The sequence below is a fragment of the Argiope bruennichi genome, chromosome 2 (genome assembly GCF_947563725.1).
Source record: "Argiope bruennichi chromosome 2, qqArgBrue1.1, whole genome shotgun sequence".
Lineage (NCBI taxonomy): Eukaryota > Metazoa > Arthropoda > Arachnida > Araneae > Araneidae > Argiope > Argiope bruennichi.
The window spans coordinates 38,539,693-38,564,240 of NC_079152.1; the positions used below are offsets into that span (position 1 = coordinate 38,539,693).

A 24,548-nucleotide genomic window follows, 5' to 3' on the forward strand; every position below is an offset into this window, starting at 1 on the left:
ATTATGAGCAAATTTTCTCTGAGCCTTTCGAAGAAAATTACGAGATCATGTAGAAAACTAGAACCACACCTGTATTGACATAAATAAAACAATTATATCTATTTTTAACCAAAATCCGATAGTATGTCATATTTACAATAATACTATTGGAAGTGATTTCATTGCATCTTATGAATATAAAACGTCATTATAATCACAGAAAAGAACAATTTTTTCTATACCTTAGAAAATCAAACAGAAGCATTTTAATTTTAATTTTTTCAAAAAAACTCTTTTGAACAGCAAGTATTTTTTTCTTCTGTATAAATTCCTTTTTAATGCAATTAATTACAAATATATTTAAAAAAATTAATTTTCTTCTTCAAAAGTGAGGTGATTACTGATAGAAATAAAATTATTTTTAATTCAAGAGAACCTATATCTTAAAATGTTATAAATTCTTCCAAGTGAAAGCTGAAAAACGGTAAAGCATCACCATTGATGATAGATGTATGTTTTCTGTCCAATAAATACGAAATAAGCACCAACGACGCCCTTGATATATTTGTCCATGCTCCCTCTTTGTCCTGTTGGCGGCTATCCATTGGAACGTCACTATCCATCAGATATTTGAACTAAACATCTTAAGCAGCTTAAGACAAAACTGTTTATGCGGGCTCAGTTTTTCTCTTAACGTCAAGAGTGAAGACTGATGAGCGGATTGAACAAATATTCTACAATAAATACTTGGCAAAACTTTGCGAAAAACTTTCGGTGAAACACAAATTTATAAAATGTCTTGAACTACTCATGGGAATAACATAATAAAGAAAATAAAAACTTTAATGGGGATCAAACACATCAACTATGTTCAGAAAATTTGAAAGGATGATGCAGAGCCTGAACGAGTGTTAACATCATACGTCGATGAACGCATTGGATTTACAAGGTTTCCTTCATGTGCTTTCCTATCATCTATTTTCACTGTTCCGGACCATTTTTAGTGATCCCAATTATGAAAACTCGAGTACGCACTTGATCTCAAAAAATCATAGGAGAATGGAAAATAATATGCAAAAATCGTCTAAAGAATTGCACACAGTTTCACGTGCCAAATATCCATAAGTTTCCAACTGCTCATTATTTTTTCTCATGTTCTGTACTCATTAAATACGGTCCCGTTTTCGGAGAAAATCCATCCATTTTAGGAACTACCAATGGTTGGAGCTAGTCTGTTTTGGAGCAGACGGATGCAGACAGAGGTTCAGTCTGGACCTTGTTAGGTAATGTGCTCTGCTTTCACATACCTTGTAACATGACGGTACCTTTATTTTTGTTTGTCCTACCCTCCAACTCGAGCTTCTGTAGAAATGTTCCCTGAGAGCGACAGAGGGTAATAGGAAAGCAATAAAACATGAAATTACGAAGGATAATTTGAAGAATAGGAATAGAGTTGGGACAAATGTAATACTCCAATCTGGGAATAGATTAAAGGATTAAATATTGGTATATTTGAAGGCTGTAAATCAAAATCATACTTTTATTTCAGTTCGCCTATTCATTGGACAGTATGTCAAATATCAAACATTTAGATAATTTGACTCATATTTTATCACTTTCAACGCTACTGACGAGATATCTCGTCTTTCAGATACTTCCAATTAAATTGGGAAAAAAAAATTGAAAATTGAATTGGTACCATTAAAAATTATTTTTCGAATCTTTACACATTCATCGCTAAGGATGAATTAGATAAAAACTCCATGGAAAGACAAATATCAAATATGAAGGTAAGTATCTGAAAGACGAAACATCTTGTCGGTACCGTTCAAAGTGTTAAATTTGTACCTCACTACTTATTCATTTATCTTAATAAAAATTTATTCCTTACACTAAAATTGTAAAAAAAAAAATCGATTTCGAATTGCCCTTTATTTATATACAGTATATTTAATCAAGTTGTTGAATTAAATCAATGCTTATTAGCGCCAGCAAAGAGGTATATCATTCCTAGGAAATGGAATGACATCAGGATCGGAATCATAAGACGCAGAATGTGTTAAAATATTTAAAATGAAAGATTTCATATAATCTGTAAAATATAGAGAAAATAGAAATATTTCTCTAGTGCTTGAAGTAACCAAACAATTGAACGAAATTTCTATTGTTCATAATATTTTTTATACATGTGCTTATACAAGTATAAAGAAATACAATATAAGAAAATATTAAACTAAATATTTCTTTATTTATTAACTTTATTATAAAATAATAGATGCATTTTGTTGGAATTTATTGCATGATTTTTATTTCGTATTCTTGGAAGGAAACTTTCTGAGAAGTTTAAATTATGTGCAATCTAAATTAAATTGCTAGTCGTAAAATGGCGCATTTATTTGGCACACATCGTAAAGAATCAACTTGTACGGTATTAACGGATCTTTGAAGCTGTAAATCAAGAAAAGGCGCTTAATTTCCTCATACTAATTGGGAAGGAAAAATAAGAAAGCGGATACGCAAATTTTAAGCTAACATTGAAAGCAAACGATAACAGAAGAGTAAAATAGAAGTTTTAAAATAGTTTGGCTTCTTGCATAAGATTCAGAGTCCTTTCTTTTTAGTTTCCATGCGCTGTATTAAAAAAGAAAATAATTATGGTATATATTCTTTTAAATCATACCCTTATCATCTCAAATAAATTTTTGTTTTTTAACCTTCATAAATTTTAAAACTTCTTTAAATTTAAATTCAAAAAGGCCTAAACATATAATGCACTTTAAAATATTTATTCAGCTGACGATCAAAAAATACAGCTAGGATTGCATGCAGGAGGAAAAACTGCGTTTTGTGTATCATCATGTTTTGTATTTTTTTTCTCAAAATGCCAAAGTAAATATTTGAATATCGAAAAATACTTTTTCTTCAACATATATCAGTTCCTGACTTTTTCACTGAAATAAAACAACTAATTTCTTCAACATTCTGTTTCCAATTTTCATTTCGATTTTATTTTTAAAAGAAACATTTGTCATTCTTTATATAAAAAAAAACTATTTTTTATGCCAAATGCTTTAAAATCCAGAATGGATCAAATTATTTATCAGGGAAAATACATCTATCAGGGAAATCTATCAAGGAAAAGATTGTTGTTTCAAGAATACATATATTGCAACTTTTTCTTGACAAATTATTGAAATTTAGAGTTTTGTAATTTTTTAATTGTCCTCAAGCCCAACAAGGTAAAGTGTTCTGAAAAATAATTATTTCAGGATTGTTTAATTTAATGATTTCAAATGTTTCAAAATATATAAATTTAAATGCAAAAGTTATGATAAATTTTTATATTATTTTTAAACACATTTTATTCATTTTTCCTTATAGCTTGTCAGGTAATCGATGCCAAGGAAAATAGTTTGATTAAATTTTCTTTGCGCCATATGATATCTTTTTGTTCGTATAGATTGTTATAAGTAAAAAGATTGGATTATAGTTGATATTTATTTTCTCCTGATAGAAGTATACGTAAACTATTGTAATCGTCTAAAATTTGAATCTCAACGTTATGATAAATCGTTTTGTACTTTGAAAGAAAAAATAATTGTAATTATGTTCCTACATCTGTCTCAAAATGCAATAATTTAAAAGCAAAACACACTTGAGAAATGAAATGATACTTAGGCTTGTTATTGCTTGAATTTTTGAAAATCCAATTACAGATTTTTATCAAACTTTTGCTAAACATTCATCGACAGAAAGTCTATCTATCCATTCAACTGTATTTTTTCCAATATGATAGAAACCTAACGCACGATGATTTTCATAATTTATTTCAAATTTATACCTTATTTTATAGAAAATCCTTCTAAGGTTCCTTTTCTATGCCAATTCTCATCTGTCTGGAAATATAAACTCAAAAATTCTATGAACTAAATGGACAAAAGTTAATATCACAAATCAGAGATATATATTTAATTTTTGACAAACTAATAGCTTAGATTATCCATCTGTATTTTTCCAAAGAGACCAATGAAAACTAGATAAATTTAATTTTATTCGTGATCTTGACAAAAAATTGTAGAACTGCGCCGATTTTCAGGTTCAATATTTGAAATAAAAGAGGTGGAAAAAAATTGATTCTTTAATCATTCAATGAAGTTTAAAAAGAAAAACAACTTACTGTGTGAATATCATATAGCGCTTCAAAATGAAAAAAAGCGCGAAGCTATGAAAATCATTGTCTTTTATTTCCTTTTTGAATTGAATTTAGGACAAGAAACTTTCTAGTAATAACATTCTTACAGTTCTGATAAGTGATAAATAATCAGTTTTCATTAAATGAGACACCAGAAAAAGCGATAAGTGATAAATTCACTTTTCACAGGAGAAATATTTGCTGAAATCAAAGAAGCAATTTGCTGCTATACCGTGCCAAAATACTATCAAATGTATTTTCTATTTTCTTATAATATATCAAAACCATTCGCTTTGACCCAGACAAAAAAAAATGGGAATGCCTTTTCAAAGAGTTGTAAGTATGTCTTGACTGACGCCCGCTAAAAGCTTCATAAGTGTCTTCAAGCAACTTAAGACAATGTCCTTTGTTCAGTCGATGAAATGTAAGCAACAATAGTTTTCAGCAAAATGGACACGATGTCTCCTTTCTATTTATAGTAAGAAACCACTTTCTGGTAAAGATAAAACTTAACTGTTCACATTTATTTTTATTTTTTATGAAAAGAAACATTTTTTCGGTATTAAAAGGAGCTCTTTATCTTTTGTTACTGCTTTTAATGACACGAACTCATTTAAATAAATTTTAAGCATTCATCGCTGATAATGTTACAACAAGAAATATGAATCCGAAGGCTCGTTTAAATTTAACGCCAAATATAAATATTATGTGCTTAAGAAAGTTGTAAAGAAACAATAATGATAAACCATTAAATTTTTTTAAATGCAAATGATTATTCTAATTGAGTAAAAAGCAATATATCTACTAATGATAAAGATGAATGTTAGTGTATGTGCGTAGGTCAGGCTGTTAAGCCGATATATGCCAAACTTGGCGCATTTTTACTTGAAAAATCTAAATGTGCTCAGTTTTTCGGAAAAATTTAATTAATTAAAAATAAAGCATTTTTTTTTTATCTTTCTTCACAAACTTCCAAAATTATTGCAGCACGAAAGTAATTTTTACGACAATTTTAAATTTAAAAATTATTATTTTAATGATTCTAATTTAATATTCGAGCTATTTTTTTTTTTAATCTTGGAAATTTTTTAAATTATTTTTTTTTCTAATATTCAACAATAAATTACATTCGTTTTCTGAAATTGAAACCGTGAATAGTGTGATTTTCTTTTAATGGTGAAAGCTGAAGAATTAGAATTCTGTTTGATATCCGTATAGTTTATATTACGAATGAGAAAACGAAGTTATTATATCACGGTATTTGTAAAATAGATGAATCGGACATAATGGTTCCATGATGTCATGAAACCGTTAGTAAAATTCAGGCGCTCAAAGGATAGTACATATGTAAATTAATTTAAATAACATCGCTTTAATGGCTGTAGATTTAACGGAATGATATATTATATAAAAATGATATTCTAGAGAAAATTATTACATAAAAAATAAAACAAAACATAAGCAATTATTTCGGTGAACTAGATATTTTCGAAAGAAGACTAATAAAATATAAATATATAGTTGATGCATGGAAAATTTATAATGTGTTCTTTAATTTTATTAGCAGCATCATACGATCCAACAAACATATTACTGAGTATAAAGATAAATAAAAACACCCCACCCTTTTAATGTTATAATCAGTTTCGCATTTTACATATGTGTCAGGAAAGTGAAATTATAAACTTAGACGGTAGAAATATGTTTACGTAAATTTCACATCACGGGAATGGACTCTGTTAGGTAGATTTACGTGCATAATGAGCGTATAAAACTTAAAGATCCTAAAATAGAGTAGCTATAGCGCATCTTAGATTGAAAATTATTTTGCTTTGCGATCCGTGATTGTCAGATTAGACATTAAAGGCTTAACTGAAAACTGACGTACATTGTCCCAGTAGAACCAATTAATCGCTTAACTCTTACTAGCTTACATATTAAAAGCATAGCTGGATTGCATATTAAAAGCTTATCTGGATTACAAATTAAAAACTTTAATATCATTTTATACCCTATGCTAATATTTATAATGTTTTCACAGAAAGAAATCACATCGATCTTTGGGTTCTTAGATAAAATTTATAAATGTTTGAGATGTCATTAAAAATTAGAGCTGAAACAATGTACGCAAACGTTGAATTGTAGCAGCGGGATGATACGGTTTTGTGTTTGAGAGAAAGGTTCCACATTCGACATCACTTTTTATGAAATATTTATAATGCACGGAGTTTGGTGGAACTAAAATATGACTTCAATTGCAGGACGCTCTTTCGCTGTTGTGACATGGAAGATTTGAGAAGATGATGCTAACTTTGAAGGTATCCTCATCATTTAATTGAGGTTCAAGAATCAATCCAACAAGGGAAGAACAAATCCCAGAAAGCATCATATAATATGGAAGAGAAAAATCATTGTCATAAACATAAATTGCAACATGCCAATGGAACTGTTTAATGCAATCTTCCGCAAAAAGAATGAGTCTGAAAAAAAACGCAGGTTTAGTTTAAAGTTAGATTATTTTAAATCGTATTTTGCAAAAGAATCTGGACTAAATGCAAGGATATATTATTCAATTTCCGTATAAACGATTTAGTTCAGCCCTATCCATTGTACCAACGGCTCCTTTTATTCTCCATTATATCCACTGAGTGTATTATATTTTTATGTTTCTAATAATAATAAGATTAATGTGTGTTCGTGCGCGAGCGCATGTGCATAAGTGGGCATGCGTGTGCTACCGATTCAGTAGTAATAATTTACCTATTAAAAGATCCTTAATATTCTAAGCTCAACCACTTACTAAGTAATCCCATTGCTTTGCCATTACTCTATTAAGTACAGAGGTTAAGAAACTTGAGTTCAAGAACTTCCTGACACTCTTCTCACAACAATATTCTGTGTGTTATTTAGGCTCTACAGGCCAGAATGTTTGATTTATACCTATGAAATTTAACGCATTTAAATCTTGTAAGATAGGAATGTGAGCCTCGGAACAGCGTTTTTGGAACCTTAATTAATTAAAAACTAAGAAAACTTTTAGCATGCCCTAAATATTGAGGCGTGGAACTGAATTTCAAAGTTTCAAGAATGCCCTTTTAAATGAAACCAATTTAATAATTGTGTAATTTCTTTCTGAACTTTTACAATTTTTGTATATACATATTTGCCTAATTTCCAATAATACATAGCATTGTCTTCCTAAAATTCAAACCGATTTCATTGTTTTATCCAAAATTAAATCACGTGATTTTTTTCCCATTGTTGAACGTTAAAGAGAAGGATTCTACTTAATATTTGAATAATTTACAGGAAGAATAAAAAGAACAATAAGTTGCATTATGTAAAATTCAGAAGCTAGGTAAATCTGGCTTTTATACTTCTATTAGCGCTATGAATTCATAAAGCTTGCCTACATTATAAAGATTCATATACACAATAAAGCGAAATAAATTACAACAATTAAAATAACATGGCTCTAAGCTCCGGCAATTTGCTGGTCGCAAGATGCGACTAGTACTTACTAAAAGTAAATTCATCCACTTAAATGCCGTAATATTCTACATTTTAAGAGATTTAAAAACATTATAACCCAAATATATAATATCTAATTAACAGTTATGATAATGGTTCTCGGTAAAGGGGATTTTTAGTGTCAAATTTAGGCGCATATATTTAAAAAATTACTTAGTTTTCCCACCTTCGAATTTGTAGATATACAATTGATTATGGGGATTCTAAGTTTACATTGGCTATTTTAAGTATTTATTTATTTTTTTATTCTTTATAGATAAATAATGTTATAAGAAGGTAACTTCAAAATTTTTTCTTATCAGATATTTTATAGTTTCTTGTTTCTGCATGATGCGATAACACATGTAGACATCATATTTTCGATTGTTATTAAAATCAGAATTCCGGAAATTGTAAGATAAGGTTGAAGTAAGTAAATCATTTGGTTTAGTTTTTTGTTTAGTTTCGTTATATTAACGCCCCGTTTTAAAGTAACACTATTAAATAACACTAAAGTCAAAGTAGAACTATTGTGGGACAGACGCTGTAATTTTGGATCACTGTCCGATGGCGAGGACGACGTCTGAGCTGACAATAAGCTGTAAAATTTTCTACCGCTTCCTTCTTTTATAAAGCTTTGTAGAGCATGAATGTTTTTTAACAGTAAAGTTAATATTTTTAGGAGCTAAAGAAACTGAAGTGGTTAATTTTTTTAACATTCATTTGTTGTTTTCATTTTGCTAATACAATATGTTCGTTTAATTTTTTATCTGCACGAACAATACACATGCTGTATGTACTCAAATATCCGATGTGTCTCACATGTATAATGATTTCCTAGACGAAGATTTCAATTATATAATATAACACAGAATTTCATTTGAGATATAATGAAATGAATTATGTCATATTTTACAATCTGAGCTATAAATATGAACGTTTTATAAAAATATGGCAATCGCTTTTGGAGATGATTCTTATAACCCTTCCCCTGAATGAAATTCACATTACCTGATAAGAGAATGTTTAAAAGCGATTCCGATATTTATATGTTTCAGTTTTGGCAACTATATCAAACTATGAATGCCAAGTAATTATTTATTAGATTCTTTTTACTACTAGTTTCAAAGAATCTGTACTGATTGATGTTGTTCGCTTTCTCACGTAAAATTTTATTTTCGTACATAGAATTATCTTTTATTGTTTATTTTAGCACACTTCATTATAAATCTTTGAATCTAAAGAATAAATTAAAGCTAATATTATGTATGGTATTTTGAAAAAATATTAATTAGTCTCAAACCGACATTAATTATTGGTGAAAATCAATACACTAGAGACAGAAGATGAGATTGTTATTATTATGATATAACGTATTACAGAAAAACCATAATTCTGAAGCACATCTTCTAAATAAATTTCTTGATTTTATTAAGCTGTTTGATTAATTTGCAAGTTATTTTTAGATGCAACTTTCTACCACATTATTTTTTCTGTAAGCATGTTATTCTTAATATTAAGAAAAATCGAAATGTTTCTGTGATATCTCATCAGAATGGTGAATTCAAAAAACAGATGCAAATGGAAAATGCAATGGATTTTTCATACATTTTTTTATCTTTTTCTTACTAATTTATTTGTTCATAACTTATCATGATTTTTCTTATATTAATTAATTTTTGGTAACTTTAAGTAGTCATTGTAATTATCAATCTTGCAAGAAATACTGTATGATAAAAAAACATTTTATGGCTGATTATTTTTATAAAAATGTTTCTTGGAATATTCAAAAGAATTAAGTTTATTTAAAAATTACAAAAATAATATCAAGATTTTTTTTATATTAGAGAATTATGCGCTACTTATCAATAATGCAAAGGAGAGTTTCTCAAGACATCATTTAAAAAATGGAATAAAAGGAAAAGAATGTGTGAAAGACAAAATATTTATTCGGTTGATGATTAGACACATAGAGGTTTGGCATGTACACAGGAAATAAAAATTCAAACTATAAACAGCAACATACAGATGTTACACTGAAATATCTATTTCATTAAACATTGCTGTCACAAAATCAAAATTTCGCTGGAAAAGTTATCACGTGTATTTTAATAGTTGGTAATGCAGCACCAATTTTTCTGTTTTCATATTCGGAGGAAATTGCTTTGATAATGTAATGGAAACAGTTAGGGTTTGAAGTCCCTTAGGATGGTTAAGATGAATGGGAAAGACAAGCTTTCGAAACTTGAAATTATACAATGTTCAGCTCTTATTTCTCATGATGAAATGGAAGAATAGTCATTATTCAGACTGATTCATTAGCTCCTTCAGCAGAGAGAACACTTGTAGTGTTTTCTAAAATAAAAAGAAAACTCGGATAAGTTTTTATAATGTAAACTAAAAGGTGTTGAATCAAGTAAAAATGTAAAATTTTTACATTTCAAGTAATAAACTTTAATTTCTCCTAAAATAAAAATAAAAAAATGTCTGAAACGAAATAATAAGTCAATGGTTTAAATAAATTAATAATATTAATTGTATTAAACAAATTAATAAGCTTTTAATAATAATTTTAAAAAGTATCATTTTATACGATTGCTTTGAAGAAAATCTAAATTGTAAAAAAAAAAAAAAAAGTAAAATAGACTTTATTTAAAAATCCCGTCAAATCAATTATTTGAAAATATAATTATATTTTATCTGACTTTTCATAACTTTCTATCGTTTTTCATTTAGGTGTAGAATGAGACAATTTAGAAAAAAAAAGACAAATACACAAAGTACACAAAAATTTCAATCAATGTGTTTCAAATACACAAAAACGATTCTATGGAACAAAAGCCGAAATTCCATTGACGAAATAATAATTTAATACTAGCATAGTATACAGTATATAAATTAAATGGCGTTATTGTTAGCCAGTTTTTAAAACATTTTTTTTTTTATTTTTAAAATAAACTTTTTTAAATGAAAGACATTTTTAAAATTTTTAAAATACTTTTGAAAAGCTTAAAGGCGCACACATTTTCAGCTTTTTTTACTAGAAATATATTTATAAGTCGCAAATTTGCATCACTCACGTATTCAAGGAAATATTCTGTTAAGAGGATAGAACAGAATATTCATGCATATTTCGAATATTTTCTAGACTTCATCTTTCAAACATTGTCAATTAAACTGGTTGATTGAAAAGATGTGCATTACACTTGGCGATTTTTATTCACATTCTTCACTGTGAAGAATGGCACATTCTTCATTCTAGAAGATTTTATTATTATCCTTATATTTTCTAGATGAATCTTATGAATTACAGATTATGAAGATCAATTCAAATTATTATCAAATGATATGAATATGAATTACAATATATGCTAAAAAATGGAAACTTTTAACTAGAGCCAAGTAAATGGGTATAGAAAAAGATAAGCGATGATCAACTGAGAGATGAGCACAATGGGTTGAATTCTCATCTCACTCATGAACTAAAATTTGATCTTCATCCATTTCTTAAAGTAAAATACGCATTCTCTTAATAAATTGTTTTGCTGCTGTGAAAACTGTGCCATGAAATGATATTATTTCGAAATAGCTTAAACAACATGTACAAGGATTAGTTATCGTTGGGCGAGCTGGAACTGAAAAAATACATTAATGGAACTTTAAAACGTCTGTTCTCTCGACGTAGGAATTTTCCTCTTCAATCCACAAACATTTCTTGACAAATGTGTTTCAGTCTGACACCTTATTATTTTCATTTTTATCATTTTTTATTTGCTGGCACTTTATTGTGGAATGGCTGTTGGCTGAAAAAAATGATCGCATTTCTATTGATCAAATATAAAGCAACATCATTTCATCATAATTAGAAAGAGTCGAAGATTAAATTATCCGTAAGATATTTAAACAAGCGATTGGATTTTTAGTCTAGGATATATATCAAATCAACCGCGTCAATAGCAATATTATAAGAAGGCATGTGGCAGCACATACAAGTCATAAAAAGAAAACCCAAGAATAATGAAGTGAACCATGAGGGTTGCTAGCATGAAAGCTGTCCTTCGGGAAATTAAGAGAATTAATTGAATAATTAAAAGCCAATATTTTTTATTGAAATGTATTTTTATCTCATTTCTGAATCAGCAGAAATGCTATTAATGATAAAAATATCAAATTATGCAATCAGTAAAATGTGGTTTCATAACAATAAAAAATAGGATTTCTTTTTTTTTTGCTTTTTATTCTTGTTTGTTTAATCCTAAAATTTTGGCTCTTTTAAGCTAAGAAAAGGTAATTACTTTAAATAAATTTTAGAAGGTAATTAGTATGACAGTATAATTGAGTTTTATGTATGTTTAAAAAGTTTAATTTTTGTTGAATTCTACAGCTCACGGACTTATCTCCTTGGATAATAACAGTTTATCATTGAACAGAAGCATATGTAGAAATATAACTTTGATTTATTACCCATTAAAGCCAACTTCATTAAATTTCTGAGTTAAATATGATAGGAACCTACAAACAGATATTGAATCCAAACTGACATTTAAAAATTTTGATTTTAGATGTACCTGAAATAAATTCGCTTAAATATAAATAATTTATCTAACTATGAACATAAAATTAAATCGGAGTCAGTATACAGAGTATGGCACTTATTTATTTGTAAAAAATCATGTAATTATTGTAACTCATATTAATAAAGTATCATCACACCATTTTATACATTATTTCCAATTTATTTCCTAATTTAGGAGCATTACGCAGAATTTAATTCCATAGTCCTTATAATTTCCATGAAATATCCTTTTTTTCAAATGATATGGATTCTAATCGCAGAGATCCCAATCTGTGTTATATCTCTGTGAAGGAAAACGCTGAAGAAATATAAGAAAATGATTAGAATTTTAAACCATTGGCATCACTTGATTTGCTATCATGAGCCCTCTTGTCGTCCAGGATTCACGGTTGAAGTTTTGGACTTTATTCATCCATAAGCCCTTTAGTAAAACCTACTAACATGCCATCTCACGTCTGTACTGATTTCTTCAAGGTTCAATTGAGTGTTGGTATTTTACACTTCTCATATCAACTCGTTACATGTCCCAGCTTCGCCGACTACAGCATGACACCTCCAGTACGCAGCACAAGGGACAGAAAGGACGAATTATTATTCTTAGTTGTCGCATTGGTGCAAGCTTTTACTTCCTAATTTCGAAAACACCTTTTACCCCTGTTCGAGTATAAATTCTCGGCAAATTTTATTTCATAAATCTTCCCTATGCCATTGCAAACAAGCCAGAAAGACACGGTCTCTAAGCCTTTCATGTGTGAGCCGCCGTGGCATCTTTCTAATTTTTGCCACGTGTACACTTTTTTTTATCCTTTCTGCAAGATCAACAAAATTTCAAAATACAGTTTTTGAATGATATTCAGCTCTTTATTACTATTTAAGAAAACAAGAGTGCGACAAAAATATGTGTATTTATATTTTTTGGATTTCGCCTTACTACAGAATAAAAACGATTAAAATGAATATAAAATAAAACATAGGATCGTAGAAATAAAACATAGAACATAGGAAAATGAATATAAAATAAAACATAGAAAACAAAATCGAAGAACGCCAAAAGAGAGAAACTAAAGTGAAAAAAAAATGATAAAATAAAGCTATTACCACTGAATGATTCGTTATGACATATTTCCACAATGCATTTGAGACTGGCAGATGAATTGATGGACTCTGGCGCCTGAAGAAATTCGGTGGTTGATTCAATTGGATGATCTGACACTGCGACGAGATTGCCAATTCTAGATTCAGTTGGAACCTTTTCTTCATCTGCTGGAACTCTATTGAGCACCTAAAGTGATAACAAATGGATTGCATGAGGACATAGGATGTTTAAGTTATATAAAAACGCCCAGGCCATAGCAGTTTTAAGAAAAGTTTATAAAATAAATTATAGGCGTATTTTAAATCAATCACTACATAATATTAAAAACATTACATTAAACTATTAAGTGCATATCTGTCTTAGAATGAAAATGTTTTTCTTATACTTGAGGAGTTCATATTTTTTAATAAACTAGTGAAAAATGTATTTTCTTGTCCAACTTTAAAACAGTTAGATTAAAAAAATATATTAAAATAGCATAGAAATCCAAATTCTTCGGAGAGTGTCATTAAAATAAACTGTCGAAGTTAGTCTTGAAAAGGAATTAAATCATATTTTGCTTCAAGGTGTACTTATTTCTTATTCGATTAGGAGGACAATTTCACAACATGATTTTTATAAGTACTAAATTCTAGAATTACTATTTTTTTAAACTATAGGTATGATAATTTGAGAAAAGTTATATTGCAATATGGTGGGGTATATATTTAATGAAAAAAAATCAAGTTTTGGAGGTGACAGTTTCTTCTGTGAATTTCTTACCCTCCCATTCATAACCCCCGGGGGGCACCTCGAAATGAGCATGAGATGCTTCCAGCATGGTGGTTAGATCTCGCCACCCTGGAGGGTACAAAAATAGGTGGGGGATTTGACTCCTCCCATTGATGACGGAGCGTACTTCCTTTGGGGAGGGTTGTACCGTTAGCCCTTAGGACTCACCAGTGGTGATGTTGCTGCAGTCCGGTCATTCAGCTTTATGGTTTATATCCGTGTGTCTTTATTGCCGGGTGGGAGAGTCAGTTAGTTGACTTACCCTCCCATTCATTACTGAGCATCTAATCTAAAAATATATTTTTGTCAAAAATGAGTTATCATTTAGCTTAGATTCGATGTATCTACGTTCCTCTTCGAAGATTCATAAAGACTAATTTGGGATGCTTCTCGTTATTTCGAACCTTTGGCAAATGAGAAGGACGAAAAAAGGAACCAGGACCCATCTCCCCCACCACACACACATATATTCCTTTCCTCCGCAGTCTACCATGAGGAATTCATTCAGCTTCGATGGATTTAATATTCATTACTAGATTCATTTAAAGAGTGGCTCTTTTGTAAGATCGGATTTCGATCTTGAAGACTCGCGTTCTGAAGTAGAACTTTTCACGTCACATCATATCAAATTATCGTAATTCTCCACATTCGATTCAAAATGAATTCATTAGTAATTTTTAGATAACTTATAGAGGCTTGCCTATTAAGTTTGGATTCACGATACCAAGCTTACTGTGCCCAGTATTTCTGTAAGTTTTTTTTTCTTTGTAAAAAAATTTTATCTCATACTTTTCAGATCCATAAAAAGGCTAGCATTTCATCAGTATTTCAGGAAAAGCTTCTTCAATTTTTTATTTCTTTTGCAGTACAAGAATTAAGAAAAATAAATATCGAATCCAATGTATTATCAACTAATACATTTTCATACTGAAAGGATTCATGGGTCTATCATTGTACCATTGGTAATGTCAATTTTGATCCGTGCTGATGAGTACAAAGTTCTGTAACTCACTTTGATTTCCACTTTCGTGTCAACTTAGATACGTTGTTTTCATATGGTCAAGAAATAGAAGAGATACATTTAGTTTATTATCCTTAGAAAAACAATTTCGAAAAAAAATGATTATGTATTGTTTATAACAAAAACTAATATGATTTTCTTAGGCAAAATTCGAAATTGCTGTCTATTTTAATCATAGAATTTCTTTCTATCATCTGTAGAGAAAACTGATGCACGCATTTCTGTAATTCCTGGCCTGCATTTCAATCTGTACGTCGGTTATAATCATTCCAAATTTTTTACCTAATGCTAAGCCGTACATCATTTAACCAATTTTTTGACCAATAACTGAAAAAAATTCAATTGTTCTTTATTATTTTGTAATGTAAAACTATTCTTCTGTAAATTTTAAAATTTATGAGAATAAAGCATTCAAAATGGACTGACTTTTAAATTTCCTTAATAGCCTGACAAAGAACTTCATTTAGATTTAATGGGCAGTAAAAAATTAATGGATTTTCCCTTAAATAGAAAGGGAAATTTTTACAAAAGGAAGAAACACATCCCATTGCTAAATTTTAAATTTCATCAGAATAAATTATTCACGCGACGCTTTATTTCAAATGACTTTTTTATCATAACCGTCTATAAGTAATTGGAATTATTTGAAATTCATTCTTTTTTTTAAAAAAATAGGCCTTATACTTTATTATCCTTGTAACAAGAATCAAATCGCTTTCTATATTAATTATCAAAATATATTTTTTTTATATTCTCACTGATAGAAGAACACACTTTTTGACATCATGTTGTGACGATAGATTTTATGTGTAATTATACACATGATCCAATAATGACAAAAACAATAAAAATGATTCAATAAATTTTACAGAAGGATATTAAATTTTTTAAAAAATGGAATCATTTTTGTGCCGAAAAATGAAACGCTTATCATTTAAAACTATCTATAAATGCATATTGTATAAATTTAATAATTTCCATGATTTGTAACAACTTACAAATAAAGCAGAAAAAGATATTTCTCATTCATTGCTTTAAATTAAATAGCAATTAAAAACTAAATGCACAATAAAATATAAGTTTCATTTAATTGACGTCATTAGTTTATTAATAAAATTTTAATTTATATAGCAAAAAAAAAAAAATATTTTTTTCAATTTGCAGTTTAATTTAGCAAGATTTTAATGCTATCCTTGCACAGTTGAAAGTCTAGTAAATCAAATTTACGAATCAATTTGTACTTCAAATCATTTAATACAATTTAATGAAACTAATTCACACAGCATTACAATCAAAATTACCTGCATCCTTATGCAATCCTCAGGTCTTCCTCGTCCTGCTGAGTACTCTTGATATTGAGATAGGACACACAGTAAGCAATAAATCTATAAAATGATTAACAAATCACTATGTGTATTATACAGATTTTAAAAATTGTATTTTAATAAATATTTCAAACAATGGAACGACTCTGAATTCAAAGTGTTAATAATTATGAATTATTGTTCCTTTTTTATCATTTTTATCTCAAAATTGTTAAACATTTAAGAAATAATGATTTTCCAAATCTAATAAATGTAATTCATAATATGATTGGGGTAAAATTATATCGTAATTTATAATCACTGTAGAAGCTGTAATTGCTATCAGGACAAGAGTACAACCATCGATTCACAAAATGCATATTCTAAGCAATTTCGAGTCACATTCAGAAACAATTATCTGAGTTAATATATCAATGGCGTAATATCAAATAAAATTATCTGTAAAAGGAAGTTCTAAAAGCATTTCGGAAAAATTCAAAGTATGGACAATGAAGAGCACACCCCAGATGCCAGGAATTAATTATTTGTTGCAACACAGTCATAAATGTTACATTATGGAATATTTATTTTTGAATTTTTCTTCTTCCAATTGATATCTATTTATATTAAGTTGTTGAATATGATAGATATTACATAATTATAAGGAATTATACATTAATTTAGAATTTAATGTGCAAAGAGTTATTCATTTTATCTCTAGGCTTTTATATTCTTGGTAAGATAAAAAAAAAAAATGACTGAAGACGCCGCTATTTTGAGATTTCAGTGATTGGAAGATTTATGTTATATTTCCTTTCCCAATATTTATTGAACTCTCTTTGGAATAAATATATTTTATTTGAATCATCTTTTAAAAAACATACTAGTTAATGAGGAGATTAACTTAATTTATATATGGACAGCATTCAATAATATTTATGCAACTAAAACATGATAAACTTAATTGAATTTTGCATTGCTACTTACCTGGAGCGACTTAACTGGATTTACATTGATTTTTATAGATCTTTTATGTTTTTTTTATTTATTACAAGTCTTTCATTCGAAGTCTAATAAAATCATTTTCTTCTATTTGAATGTAAATAAGACACGGAATAAAATAAATTAAGCTAATATTATTTAAGTAGAAAGGAAAACGTTGTGCAAAGTTATTTAATAACTATTTGATCAGATAATTACATTGCTAGAGATATCTCCGATATTGAGCGTTCATTTTGAAAGAGGAAAAATTACCGGAGTGTATGAGATTTTCTAGCTATTCAACTTAATATTTATCATTAAATGAGTAACAAGATTTATATCTTAGACAATTCAATCTAATTTATTTTCATTCTTCAGAATTCTTCGACAATTCACATGAAAACATTCCTAGATACCAAATAAAAAGAGGTTAAATATGAGAAAATTAAACATATTTCTTCTTATTTCATTCCATTAAATGAATTATTGTCCTTTACTTTTTTGCTTATTTCATTTCCTTCTTCTCACTTATTAAAGGACAGCACTCTGTTAACTGAATTAGACTCACAATTCTATGATCTTGTTTCTTCCTTATTAGTAAGGCATAGAAAGATTAAATTACGTAATGAATTATGCTTTTGTGTTAATATGTACTAATGAGAGAAGACGGATGAATGAAAGTAGTGCCTGGATTAATTAGTTGGAAAATATTCATTATGATGAAAACTACATAAATTATTTCATTTAGAGAAAATTAATTACTCCTTAGTTGAATACAGTTAATATTTTATTATTTTTTTAGGCTTTACATTAATTAAAGGAGAATATCTCAAATCCCTCGATGTTACTGATAAATTAATTTATATCTGAAAACGGTAATGAATATTATGGTGTCTTAAATAACCAAAATCCTGCGGATTTGGTCAACTCCATGATTTTAGAACAAATAATTTTCACTTTTCTGTTACTTTTCCAATTCTGTATTTGTTTACATGCTGTATATTTTTTCTTGAGAAATTAAAACCAGATTATTTAAAAAGGAATATCACATTAGAAATATATATTCTAAAAAACATCTTGCTGTTCTTCTTTTCATAAGTGGTTTATCTAGTTTCATTTTTAAAAACAAATGAGTTATTTTTTATATCTTAAGTAATATGAGAGAAATCACTCCTGATACTATTTGATATAATAAAATAATTATATAAAGCAAAGTTAAAATTAAACTTTTTTAAATTTAACACAGTGTCGTAGAATCTCATTAAACCGTAATCAGTAAAATGGCTTCTATATTAATTTTATTATTAAAAAAATGTTTGTAATGATTTTTCTCGCATATAAATGAAAGTAAAGCTGCCTCAAAATCAATAAGGAATTATCCATATAATTATTACCTCTGCTATTTACAGATTGATTTAAAATAAAATTAGTAAAAAGTAATCAGGCGTTTTGAAATAAATACACATCACCTACAGTTTGAAAGCAGAAAAGAATAAAAGTTATTTTGAGGCATCAAAAGTTATCAACTTTATTTTGAAACACCTTGTTAATATACAGAACTACATTTAAGATATTCTGACATTTTATCTTGATTTATACCTAAATATTTTTTTTTCCTTTATTTATTTAGATACACTTGCTGATAATAAACTAGAAACTCTTACCACTCAAATCCACCTTATAGTCCAACATATTTTACAGATTATTCGAATTCTGATTTCTGCAAGACCAACTAACTTACTTTAAATATATGCCCTTACCGTTTCACATAAAGAGAACTGAAATAACTCCTAAGTGCCAATGAAAATAATAACTTTTTTTCGGAAAACATTGATTATATTTCTTAAATGATTATCTTTGTTTAATTTGAGATACAAACTATCATTAGAGTAAAGATAAAATTGTAAGTTACATGAATTAAAATGATTACCTACATTTACGGCTGAGAAGAAGAAATCTGTTATGAAAAGTGCTGAATGGAAACGATCCTTCGCCTGAAAATAGAGAGAGAAAAACACAGTAATATGAGGAGGATGAAAAATATTTTTAGAAAATGGATTTCACATGAAAGGAAACATAATACTAATATAAATAATGAAGATAAATCTTATCAAATTAACAAGCGACTTTTGAAATAATTATAATCAGATATGATTCTACGATTGATACAAAATTACGAATTATGAAAGAAGAAATTTATTATTGTATGAAATAAATAAATTTTAAAATAAACAATTTATATTTTATATATATGTGCAATGTTCTTATCAAATTAAAAATCCGTCATCTGAAATTATTTAAATCATTATCAGATTGATATAAAATAATGAACAAAGATTTTTGTTAGGAAAGAAGAATTTTATTATTATATAAAATAAAAAAAAACTTTAAAATAATCAATTTTTATTTTATCTAGAAAAGATTTACATTCGTGTTCATTATATTCATAAACAATCTTTAAATATTCATTCCTTTAAAAACATTATATAACGAAATTCATTAAAATGTCCATACATCAGTGTTCTGCCCATTAAAACGTTTCCTAAATTTTTCTTCGTGACAATCTAGTGTCTTTTCAAGAAATAACATTGATCTTTATTAATAATTTAAAAGGCTTTTAATAAATGTCCACCTTTTTCCCATTGAAGCCTTCTCTATAAAAAGTACATCTAGTGAAGGAAGGTCGAAAGAGGCATTAGGTTTTCTTCTTTTCTTGATAAATGTTTTCACTAATATGACAGATAGAAAATTTATAAACTTATAAAGATTACACCCCTTACAGATTGTAAGGAATACATTCGAGATCCTAGATATCCGTTAATATTAAAACATTATAAATTATATAATTTAATTTTTTTATTATAATTTTTTCACAGTTGCCTAATTTAGTTTTCATAATAACTCAGGAAGTCGATTATTATTTTATTTTTTTATTATTATTTATTTATTATTATTATATATTTTTATTTGGTTATTATTATTTTTTGCAACCAAAAATAATAATAATAAAAAAAAACACCAGAAAATACTATGAAAAACTGTCGATGTTTTGCTTCATTTCAAACAATTAAAAAAAAAATTTGGTAGTAAGAGTTATATTTAATTTAAAATTCTCCTTTTGATGCAAAAATTTCAAAATGATGAAACATTTATATCATTTAATTTAATTAATTTAAGACACGATTTATCTATTAAAAGATATACATGGGGGAAGCTTAAACAAGATGTCTGGCACATCTTGTTTAAGTACAAAATTATGTATATATATATATATATATATATATATATATATATATATATATATGTGTGTGTGTGTGTGTGTGTGTGTGTGTGTGTGTGTGTGTGTGTGTGCGTGTGTGCGCAAAGAAACATTATTCGATGCTTTTATAATACATTTAAATGTTTTCGATATGGATATATCGAAATATTTTTGTAAAGGAATACAATATTTTTGTAGAGGACAGAGTCAATTCTTTTAATGGCAGTTACGAAATTAATGATATTCTATAATAAGTACTAAGACAAAAATATCAAAATCTAGCAGCATGCAAGAAAATACATTCGATGTTATTTTCTGAACACTATAAAAATTTATTCAATAAATGAAATCTACTTAAAATTAGATTACAATGTTAAAATATTTTCATAAATTATATTCCATTTTAAGGTATAGTAAGTAAAAAAGAAACTATTACCATTCGAAAATACATTTAAAATCTCTCATTCTAATGGCAAAAAAAGGCTTGCAATAAATTTCTAGAAAATGTGCACCTTTTCTTTGTAACTAATGAAATATAATCTTAATATTTATGATTTCATTCAGTTTTTATGGATGAGAATTTTAGTTGAAATTCATTTGAAAACAAGTTTTTAAAATTCTAAACTATCTATATTTAACTATAATATGTCTTTTTCATAAAATAACAGAATATTTTTTTAGAAATAAGTAAATAAAATTTTAAATCTTGAAATCTCCATGGCTTTTAAACATTAATTTTTAATTTAAATTACTGTTTGAAAAGAATTATGGCAAACAATATTCGACTCACGTCTTCAGCTGAAAAATAGACGCAAAGGAATACATCCAGTAAAGTAGCTGTGGACACACAGACAAGCCAAGGAATTAGAAAAGTCCTGTTATCCTAAAAAGGAATAAAATATAATTCAGTGCAAAAAAATATTTTATATCATGTTTCAACTTGTAAACACGAGATGATCATAATAAATTTTAAGCTAAATTTCGCAACTACGTTTGAATTAGTCAGCTTATTACGTTTGAATCAATCATTCAGTCTCTTATAGTATGATATATATTGCGAACCGATGTATAATTGAAATTGGAACCTTTTTGATGTATAAAATTCACAGTTTTCTAAATTGCGAGAGTGGGAGAAAGGCCTATACCCATAAAATATTAGAAGAACTTGTCGGGTCGTCAACTAGATGAATTACTGTAACAATTAATTTTATCACACTTGTATTGCACATTTAAGTTAAAAGTTTTGCCTGGTTTAAACAGTAGTCACACACTAGTAAAGTTAATGCAGTTTAAATACACAGTATAAAATACTAATTTTTATTAAGAGAAAATAAGTGTAAAACATAAAAGAAAAATGTCCATTTGCAACTTTTGCATTGCCTGTGTTCACAAAAACAAAGTTTATACGGGTAAAAAAAAAAAGAAATAAATGTATATTTTTTGGAAATTTAGTCTTATTTAGGAAAAACATGGTATATAGAAATAAAAAAGAAAAAACAAAATCTGAGCCTTTCTTCTTCATACACATCACATCTTCTCTGTTACCATCTTTAATTTCAATTGTTTAATTCAAGGTTGATGGATTAATTTAATTCTAGATCTAATGAAACATATTATCTTTCAGAGGTATAAATTGTTGTCTTATATTGAATTTGTCATAGACAAGCCCGCTGACAAAGTCAGCGATTTTAAGCCGAAAACTTTTGCTTCTCTTGTTTTTCAGTATCGCCATCTAGGACTAAGAGTATGACTTAGCTACTCATGCACCATGACCCTTTTTTACGGGGCGGGCTTCATTCACACATTTCATTCACTAATCACAGATCGTAATTTAGACCTGGATCAGAGAATTATCACCTCTTACCACAGTGGTATTGTCTCGTCTTGGGGGACTTTGCAGCCTCGACAGATTTATAGATACACCAGCCACTACATACACGGGGAGTCTTCGGCTGCCGGGGTTCAAACTCACAACACAAGGCATGCGAATTCAACACCCTACCAACCAGACTATTCCTGCTTAGAGGTATAAATGAATATTATCATTGCTAAGTACTTATAAATAAGATAATTTCCTAGGCCTATTTTCGGATTTTCTCAATCTACTGGAAAATATTTGGAAAATTTAAGCATCTCAACTTCTCTAAATGTTCATTTCGATTTGAACAGCACTGTGTCACAATTACTTCCATTCGGATATAGTTAGATACTGTAATATAGGGGAAAAATTGAAGGAAAAAAAATAAAGTAAACTTTTAATCTACGTATGTAAAAACATCAGAATCATTTCTGAAGCTAAAATTTCTTGTATATCTTCATGTAATACAGTTCCTTTCAAATTAAATAATTATGGCTTGAAAAATAATAACTTGCAAACATTTAATAAACGAAAATTTGATGCATATTGTTTCATTTGCTTCTTCAGGAAATACGCATTTTTGATATCTAATGAAATTGTATAAGTAACGACACATTTATGAATAATAATTGGTAATACAAAATAACAAGCTCTCAAACTTATAAATAACATCAGATTTGATAATGGATTTTTGAGCCCTTTGTTAAGTACTGTTGAATTTGAATTCATTAGGATTACATTTTAAAGAATCACCTAACAATATGAATATTGAAAATTGTATTCCGAAATAAAATTTTGAAACAGGTTTCGTTTTCTTACTTTCGCTCTGTTTAGTTTCAATTAATTTTAAAGGATTATCATTTATAATTATTACATTACAATCACTATATTTACAATGTGAGTATTTTGATAAATTTTCTAGAGATACAAATAAATTTCACTTTGTCTTTTAATCCGATTAGATCCGTTTATAATAAGATTGGAAGACTTAGCATTTCCTATATTAATTGAAAAAAAATATGGTTAAATTACAGATGCTTAATTCATATTTCCTGAATTATGGAAAATTTTTTACAGGAATTACTGTTGAAATAGTATAAACAATCTATATAATCAATAATAGCTCTAAATATAGTGTCGAAGTAGTTTGTAATTAATTATATTCTGAGTTTCTTACAAATAACTACTGATGATATTATAAGAATTTTTAATTAAGAATAAATATAAGAGTAAATAGAGTTTATATAATATACTCATCGTTTGATATGTTTTAATTTTTATTCATGTGTAAGTTTATTGAAAAGGGCATATGCTTTGGGAAATATTAAATGCAAACTATATTTCGAATTTTTAAATAATAAAAATTTATTAACATTTACTAATTTATTAATAAATCTTATTTTTTCAAATATGAATTTCAAAAAGGAAGAAGATATTTATTTGAGTTGCTTACGCTTCAATTGAAATGCAGTGGAGATATTAGTGGAGTAAAATTATAATAAAACGATATTTTTATAATAATCAATTGATAATTAAATTGTAATTGCTTACTGATAAGGGTAATTAATACAAAAATAACCTCTAAATTATTTTATTTCTATCCTAAAATTCCAAGTTGGATAAGATATATGTTTTTCATAAAGAAATATATTGATGATAAAATTATTAATTATTAATGAGAATGAGATTAGCTTATTTCCAAACAAAACTGATGTATTATAATAATCTTTTCTCTTCACATAAATGGAGAGAGAAGCTTTAAATAGAAGCTTCTTTGTTTTTTAAATGGAGGCTACTTTTCTTTTAAATGAAAGAGTTTTTCATCACTTGTTTTGAGTTTAAATTCGCTTCTTAAAAATGTCTATTCAATACATGCAACAATACTAAACAAAAAAAATGAAGTTTAACAAAAATAATCTCAATTTACATAAAGGTGTTTTGTTTGAAATTTTTAAAGAATATTTATATTTTAAAACCAAAAAATTGCAATAATATTTTAAA

At 27.6% G+C, this 24,548-nt stretch overlaps 1 protein-coding gene across 1 annotated transcript in view; it reads right to left on the reverse strand.

Moving 5' to 3' along the window:
• Positions 1-9,754: 9,754 nt before the first annotated feature.
• The window catches only part of LOC129989390 (uncharacterized), a 135,255-nt gene continuing 120,461 nt past the window's right edge, over positions 9,755-24,548 (reverse strand). The window contains exons 5-9 of the mRNA XM_056097907.1: positions 21,480-21,572; positions 19,365-19,424; positions 16,447-16,530; positions 13,356-13,539; positions 9,755-10,036 (exon numbers count right to left, since the gene is read on the reverse strand). Coding sequence (XP_055953882.1) covers positions 9,987-10,036; positions 13,356-13,539; positions 16,447-16,530; positions 19,365-19,424; positions 21,480-21,572 — 471 coding nt within the window. The 3' untranslated portion in view covers positions 9,755-9,986. The remainder of the gene's footprint in view (positions 10,037-13,355; positions 13,540-16,446; positions 16,531-19,364; positions 19,425-21,479; positions 21,573-24,548) is intronic.